This window comes from Oncorhynchus tshawytscha, linkage group LG07 (genome assembly GCF_018296145.1).
Source record: "Oncorhynchus tshawytscha isolate Ot180627B linkage group LG07, Otsh_v2.0, whole genome shotgun sequence".
In the NCBI taxonomy this organism is placed as follows: Eukaryota; Metazoa; Chordata; class Actinopteri; order Salmoniformes; family Salmonidae; genus Oncorhynchus; species Oncorhynchus tshawytscha.
The window spans coordinates 27,780,236-27,787,701 of NC_056435.1; the positions used below are offsets into that span (position 1 = coordinate 27,780,236).

The window sequence follows — 7,466 nt, forward strand, 5'->3', positions numbered from 1 at the left end:
ACTAGGATAAAGACCACCTCCATTCCTGTCATTACTGAAAGAGATCATGATACCTCACATCTCAAAATAGGGCTACTTAATGTTAGATCCCTCACTTCAAAGGCAATTATAGTCAATGAACTAATCACTGATCATAATCTTGATGTGATTGGCCTGACTGAAACATGGCTTAAGCCTGATGAATTTACTGTTTTAAATGAGGCCTCACCTCCTGGCTACACTAGTGACCATATCCCCGTGCATCCCGCAAAGGCGGAGGTGTTGCTAACATTTACGATAGCAAATTTCAATTTACAAAAAAAAATAGCGTTTTCGTCTTTTGAGCTTCTAGTCATGAAATCTATGCAGCCTACTCAATCACTTTTTATAGCTACTGTTTACAGGCCTCCTGGGCCATATACAGCGTTTCTCACTGAATTCCCTGAGTTCCCTGAATCGGACCTTGTAGTCATAGCAGATGATATTCTAATCTTTGGTGACTTTAATATTCACATGGAAAAGTCCACAGACCCACTCCAAAAGGCTTTCGGAGCCATCATCTACTCAGTGGGTTTTGTCCAACATGTCTCTGGACCCACTCACTGTCACAGTCATACGCTGGACCTAGTTTTGTCCCATGGAATAAATGTGGTGGATCTTAATGTTTTTCCTCATAATCCTGGACTATCGGACCACCATTTTATTACGTTTGCAATTGCAACAAATAATCTGCTCAGACCCCAACCAAGGAACATCAAAAGTCATGCTATAAATTCACAGACAACACAAAGATTCCTTGATGCCCTTCCAGACTCCCTCTGTCTACCCAAGGACGCCAGAGGACAAAAATCAGTTAACCACCTAACTGAGGATCTCAATTTAACCTTGCGCAATACCCTAGATGCAGTTGCACCCCTAAAAACTAAAAACATTTCTCATAAGAAACTAGCTCCCTGGTACACAGAAAATACCCGAGCTCTGAAGCAAGCTTCCAGAAAATTGGAACGGAAATGGCGCCACACCAAACTGGAAGTCTTCCGACTAGCTTTGAATAATTTTGCACGCCCAATTTTTCAGTTTTTGATTTGTTAAAAAAGTTTGAAATATCCAATAAATGTCGTTCCACTTCATGATTGTGTCCCACTTGTTGTTGATTCTTCACAAAAAAATACAGTTTTATATCTTTATGTTTGAAGCCTGAAATGTGGCAAAAGGTCGCAAAGTTCAAGGGGGCGAATACTTTCGCAAGGCACTGTATATCCTTCCTGTTTGGCCCTGTCTGGGGGTGTCCTCGGATGGGGCCACAGTGTCTCCTGAACCCTCCTGTCTCAGCCTCCAGTATTTATGCTGCAGTAGTTTATGTGTCGGGGGCTAGGGTCAGTTTGTTATATCTGGAGTACTTCTCCTGTCCTATTCGCTGTCCTGTGTGAATCTAAGTGTGCGTTCTCTAATTTTCTCCTTCTCTCTTTCTTTCTCTCTCTCGGAGGACGTGAGCCCTAGGACCATGCCCCAGGACTACCTGACATGATGACTCCTTGCTGTCCCCAGTCCACCTGGCCATGCTGCTGCTCCAGTTTCAACTGACCTGAGCCCTAGGACCATGCCCCAGGACTACCTGACATGATGACTCCTTGCTGTCCCCAGTCCACCTGGCCATGCTGATGCTCCAGTTTCAACTGTTCTGCCTTACTATTATTCAACCATGCTGGTCATTTATGAACATTTGAACATCTTGGCCATGTTCTGTTATAATCTCCACCCGGCACAGCCAGAAGAGAACTGGCCACCCCACATATGCTCTCTCTAATTCTCTCTTTCTTTCTCTCTCTCGGAGGACCTGAGCCCTAGGACCGTGCCCCAGGACTACCTGACATGATGACTCCTTGCTGTCCCCAGTCCACCTGACTGTGCTGCTGCTCCAGTTTCAACTGTTCTGCCTTATTATTATTCGACCATGCTGGTCATTTATGAACATTTGAACATCTTGGCCATGTTCTGTTATAATCTCCACCCGGCACAGCCAGAAGAGGACTGGCCACCCCACATAGCCTGGTTCATCTCTAGGTTTCTTCCTAGGTTTTGGCCTTTCTAGGGAGTTTTTCCTAGCCACCGTGCTTCTACACCTGCATTGCATGCTGTTTGGGGTTTTAGGCTGGGTTTCTGTACAGCACTTTGAGATATCAGCTGATGTACGAAGGGCTATATAAATAAATTTGATTTGATTTGATTTACAGGAGTAGAGCACGAGGACAGGAGTAGAGCACAGGTATAGGGGTAGAGCACAGGTACAGGAGAAGAGCACAGGTATAGGGGTAGAGCACAGGTACAGGAGAAGAGCACAGGTACAGGAGTAGAGCACAGGTACAGGAGTAGAGCATGCGTATAGGAGCAGAGCACGGGCACAGGAGTAGAGCACGGGTACAGGAGTAGAGCACGGGTACAGGAGCAGAGCATGAGAACAGGAGTAGAGCACAGGTACAGGAGTAGAGCACGGGTACAAGAGTAGAGCACGGGTACAGAAGTAGAGCATGAGTACAGGAGTAGAGCATGGGTACAGGAGTGGAGCAAAAGTACAGGAGTAAAGCACGGGTACAGGAGTAGAGCACGGGGACCGGAGTAGAGCATGGCTACAGGAATAGAGCACGGGTACAGGGGTAGAGCAAAAGTACAGGAGTAGATTACAGGTACAGGAGTAGAGCACAGGTGCAGGAGTAGAGCATGGGTACAGGAGAAGAACACGGGTACAGGGGTAGAGCACGGGTACAGGAGTAGAGCACGGGTACAGGATTAGAGTAAAAGTACAGGAGTAAAGCACGGGTACAGGAGTAGAGCACGGGTACAGGGTTAAAGAAAAGGTACACGAGTAGAGCTAAGGTACAGGAGTAGAGCACGGATACAGGAGTAGAGCACAGGTACAGGAGTAGAGCAAGGGTACAGGAGTAAAGCCAGGGTATGGGGAAAAGCAAAGGTACAGGAGTAGAATACGGGTAGAGGAGTAGAGCTCGGGTACAGGGTTAAAGAAAAGGTACACGAGTAGAGCTAAGGTACAGGAGTAGAGCACGGATACAGGAGTAGAGCACAGGTACAGGAGTAGAGCAAGGGTACAGGAGTAAAGCCAGGGTATGGGGAAAAGCAAAGTTACAGGAGTGGAGCACCGGTACAGGAGTAGAGCACGGGTACAGGAGACGAGCACGGGTACAGGGATGGAGCACGAGTACAGGAGTAGAGAAAAGGTACAGGAGTAGAGAAAAGTTACAGGAGTAGAGCACGACTACAGAGGTAGAGCACGGGTACAGGGGTAGAGCACGGGTACAGAAGTAGAGCATGGGTACAGGAGTAGAGCAAAGGTACAGGGGTACAGCACGGGTACAGAAGTAGAGCACGGTACAGGAGTAGAGCACGGGTACAGGAGTAGAGCACGGGTGCAGGAGTAGAGCACAGGTACAGGAGTAGAGCACGGGTACAGGAGTAGAGCACGGGTTCAGGACTAGGGGTCAGTTGGAGAGAGTAGACACTGTGGATCAGTGATAGGAGAGTGAGTGGTCATACTGTAGAGGGAGGAGATAGAGGTGGAGGAATTGCAGGGGAAAGGGTGAGGGGTGGGTGAGAGGAAGGAAAATAGGGAGGAATCAGTGGGTAAGAGGATGGGATAGAGGGAGGAATCAGTGGGTAAGAGGAAGGGATAGAGGAAGGAAGCAGTGGGTGAGAGGAAGGATAGAGGAAGGAAGCAGTGGGTGAGAGGAAGGGATAGAGGAGGAAGCAGTGGGTGAGAGGAAGGGATAGAGGAGGAAGCAGTGGGTGAGAGGAAGGGATAGAGGGAGGAAGCAGTGGGTGGCAGGAAGGGATAGCGGGAGGAAGCAGTGGGTGAGAGGAAGGGATAGAGGGAAGAAGCAGTGGGTGGCAGGAAGGGATAGAGGGAGGAAGCAGTGGGTGAGAGGAAGGGATAGAGGGAAGAAGCAGTGGGTGAGAGGAAGGGATAGAGGGAGGAAGCAGTGGGTGGCAGGAAGGGATAGAGGGAGGAAGCAGTGGGTGAGAGGAAGGGATAGAGGGAAGAAGCAGTGGGTGAGAGGAAGGGATAGAGGGAGGAAGCAGTGGGTGGCAGGAAGGGATAGAGGGAGGAAGCAGTGGGTGGCAGGAAGGGATAGAGGGAGGAAGCAGTGGGTGAGAGGAAGGGATAGAGGGAGGAAGCAGTGGATGAGAGGAAGGGATAGAGGGAAGAAGCAGTGGGCAGCTCAACCACCATGGAAAGTTCGAACAGGTCTCTGGACATAATGGAGTTTTTTTTTCAAGGAACCAAAGGGGGACATTAGTATCTGTTTTGAACTAGCCAGGCTGGCATGGGGGTTGACCTCAGGATGACCTCTAGCAGTGTGCTGGGATAAGCTTGAGGTGGCGAGGCAAGGGTCATGGGGTGTGTCAAGGGCTCGGCCTCAGCAGCGACCATGTTAATGATGACCGATGTCCTCCAATTAGACGTGCTGACAGGCCCTAAAGTGCTGTGTCATTAATCACGAGGGCCGCCTTGAACACCGAGAAAATCATGCCGTGATTTATAGCATAGCTAGCTCCTCTGTCTGTCTGTCCCCACATTTCTCTCTATCTCCATCTCTCTCTCTCTCTCTCTCTCCTCTGCCTCTCTTCATCTCTTTCTCTCTCTCCTTCATGTCTGTCACTTTCTCTCTCCTCCATATCTTTCTCTCTCTCTCTCTCTCTTCCGCCTCTCTTCATCTCTTTCTCCCTCTCCTTCATATCTCTCTCCTCCCTCTCTCTCCATATCTTTCTCTCTCTTCAACTCTCTCTCTCCTCCATCTCTCTCCACCTCTTTCCCTTTCTCCTTCATCGCTCTCTCCTCCATCCCTCTATCTCGTTCTCTATCCGCCTCTCCATCCCTCCATCTCTCTCTCTCTCCATCCTCTCCCTCCTCATTCCTTCCTTTCCTTTGTGCTTGGGTGACCTAGAGAATTCTTGGATTTGGTTCTGATAGCTAATCAATCAGGTGGCCTGGTACAGTAGCACAAAGCGGCGTGTGACCTGAACACCCCCGGAAGGACTATTGACTGTTCCCAGACCAGGGGGGCAGTCTGTAGTTGACTGGTATTAACGGTTACAAGACAAACATGAAATCTGTCTGTCTATGGTAGTTACTGTATAGCTACTTGTGAATTGGTACTGGGAGACTACACTGATTTGTGGCTGGGTGTTCCTTAGCCCTGCATTGTGGCATTGGACGAGGTAAAACACAAGGAGAGTGCTGCTGAAGTCCAGAGTTTGACTGAATCTCTTGGGAGGAAAGTAGGAGCTGCAGTCACTGTCACATGCACAGTAGACACGTGGGGTTAAATTACTCAGTAAACGATAAGGGTTAGGTACTTCCGTTTGAGTTAGTCATTTAAATTCACCAGGGTTCGGAAAGTTGAGGTTAGGTACGAGGTACTCGACAGTTGGGGTGAGGGCACTTCAAGGTTTGACAGGTGAGGTTTAGGCATAGTTCGGGACAGGCAGGGTAGGAACTTCGGGGTTTGACAGGTGAGGTTTAGGCATAGTTCGGGACAGGCAGGGTAGGTACTTCGGGGTTTGGGATTGGGTAGGCATACTCCAGGGTTTGACCGAATCTCTTGGTAGGACATTTAGTGGGAGCTTGGTCACATGCATGGTGCTGGTTCCAGCCCTGTAACACTCAACACGCAACAGTCACAGGAGTCTCACCAGCGCACTAACACACACAGACAGCCCGCGTGCCTGTGACCAGGGTGACAACAAGACGTACAGGGGAGCAGGACGGGCAGGACTTGGGAGGACATACCGCTGTACTCACATAGTCTGATTCCGCTTTCGAATCATAGTACTCCATGTCGCTCTCCTGCGCCGGAAAAGAAAGGTGGAGAGAGAGGTGATGAGAGAAGATATAGCAGTGACTATGTGGTCGAGGCTCTTCCGCCGGTGTACGCTGTATGGAGATGTCAAGGTTATATTCAGACACACTAGACAGCATGAGAATATAATCAGCATCACAGAACACCGGGAGGTAGTGCGATGAAAGATGGGGCTGTTGAATGGAACTGTGTGTGGCAGATTTCTGAGACACGCTGTGTTCTAACGCAGCCGGGATGCTATCTAGTAGTGCTGTGACGCAATGGGAAATACGGGGCTGTATGCACGGCATGCCTTACTATGGTGCAGTGGATTTAGGATGAGTATAGAGTGCTATATTGGGATATGAGTGGAATGTGCTAGCATTGTTCCCTAGCGCTCTTATCCAATGCTTATTGTCTGTCGAGTTCATGGTAAACGGCAGCTCTCTCATCTCAGAGAGATGAGCCCAACCCCACCCTTATCTCCTGTGGAGGGAGGCACATGGGTACGGGCATGCAAGGGCTGTGTGCGGCGTGGTGCGGCTTCCGTCTGTGGGGCCTGCCTCATTACCGTTTCGGAGGGAGCCTGAGCCTCTCTCTCTTCCACTCTCTGTCTCTTCCACTCTCTGTCTCTTCCACTCTCTCTCTCTTCCACTCTCTGTCTCTTCCACTCTCTCTCTCTTCCACTCTCTGTCTCTTCCACTCTCTCTCTCTTCCACTCTCTGTCTCTTCCACTCTCTGTCTCTTCCACTCTCTCTCTCTTCCACTCTCTCTCTTCCACTCTCTCTCTCTTCCACTCTCTGTCTCTTCCACTCTCTCTCTCTTCCACTCTCTGTCTCTTCCACTCTCTCTCTCTTCCACTCTCTGTCTCTTCCACTCTCTCTCTCTTCCACTCTCTGTCTCTTCCACTCTCTCTCTCTTCCACTCTCTGTCTCTTCCTCTCTCTCTCTCTTCCACTCTCTCTCTCTTCCACTCTGTCTCTTCCACTCTCTCTCTCTTCCACTCTCTGTCTCTTCCACTCTGTCTCTTCCACTCTCTCTCTCTCTTCCACTCTCTGTCTCTTCCACTCTCTGTCTCTTCCACTCTCTCTTCTTCCACTCTCTCTCTCTTCCACTCTCTGTCTCTTCCACTCTCTCTCTCTTCCACTCTCTGTCTCTTCCACTCTCTGTCTCTTCCACTCTTCCACTCTCTGTCTCTTCCACTCTCTGTCTCTTCCACTCTCTCTCTCTCTTCCACTCTCTGTCTCTTCCACTCTCTCTCTCTTCCACTCTCTGTCTCTTCTCTCTCTCTTCCACTCTCTGTCTCTTCCACTCTCTGTCTCTTCCACTCTCTGTCTCTTCCACTCTCTGTCTCTTCCACTCTCTGTCTCTTCCACTCTCTGTCTCTTCCACTCTCTGTCTCTTCCACTCTCTGTCTCTTCCTCTTTTCCCCTCTCTCTCTTCCACTCTCTGTCTCTTCCACTCTGTCTCTTCCACTCTCTCTCTTCCACTCTCTGTCTCTTCCACTCTCTCTCTTCCACTCTCTCTCTCTTCCACTCTCTGTCTCTTCCACTCTCTCTCTCTTCCTCTCTGTCTCTTCCACTCTCTTCCTTCCTCTCTGTCTCTTCCCTCTCTCTCTCTTCCACTCTCTGTCTCT

The 7,466-nt window shown here is 49.5% G+C and overlaps 1 protein-coding gene across 4 annotated transcripts in view; it reads right to left on the reverse strand.

Annotated features, from left to right (window-relative positions):
* The window catches only part of LOC112254289 (voltage-dependent calcium channel subunit alpha-2/delta-2-like), a 309,636-nt gene that overhangs the window by 145,476 nt on the left and 156,694 nt on the right, over positions 1-7,466 (reverse strand). The window contains exon 1 of one of the 4 annotated variants that reach the window (XM_042324236.1): positions 5,795-5,929. The exons of the other annotated variants lie outside the window; for them this stretch is intronic. Within the exon in view, the coding sequence (XP_042180170.1) occupies positions 5,795-5,830 (36 nt within the window). The 5' untranslated portion in view covers positions 5,831-5,929. Of the gene's footprint in view, positions 1-5,794; positions 5,930-7,466 lie in introns of those variants that run through there. 4 annotated transcript variants of the gene reach the window in all.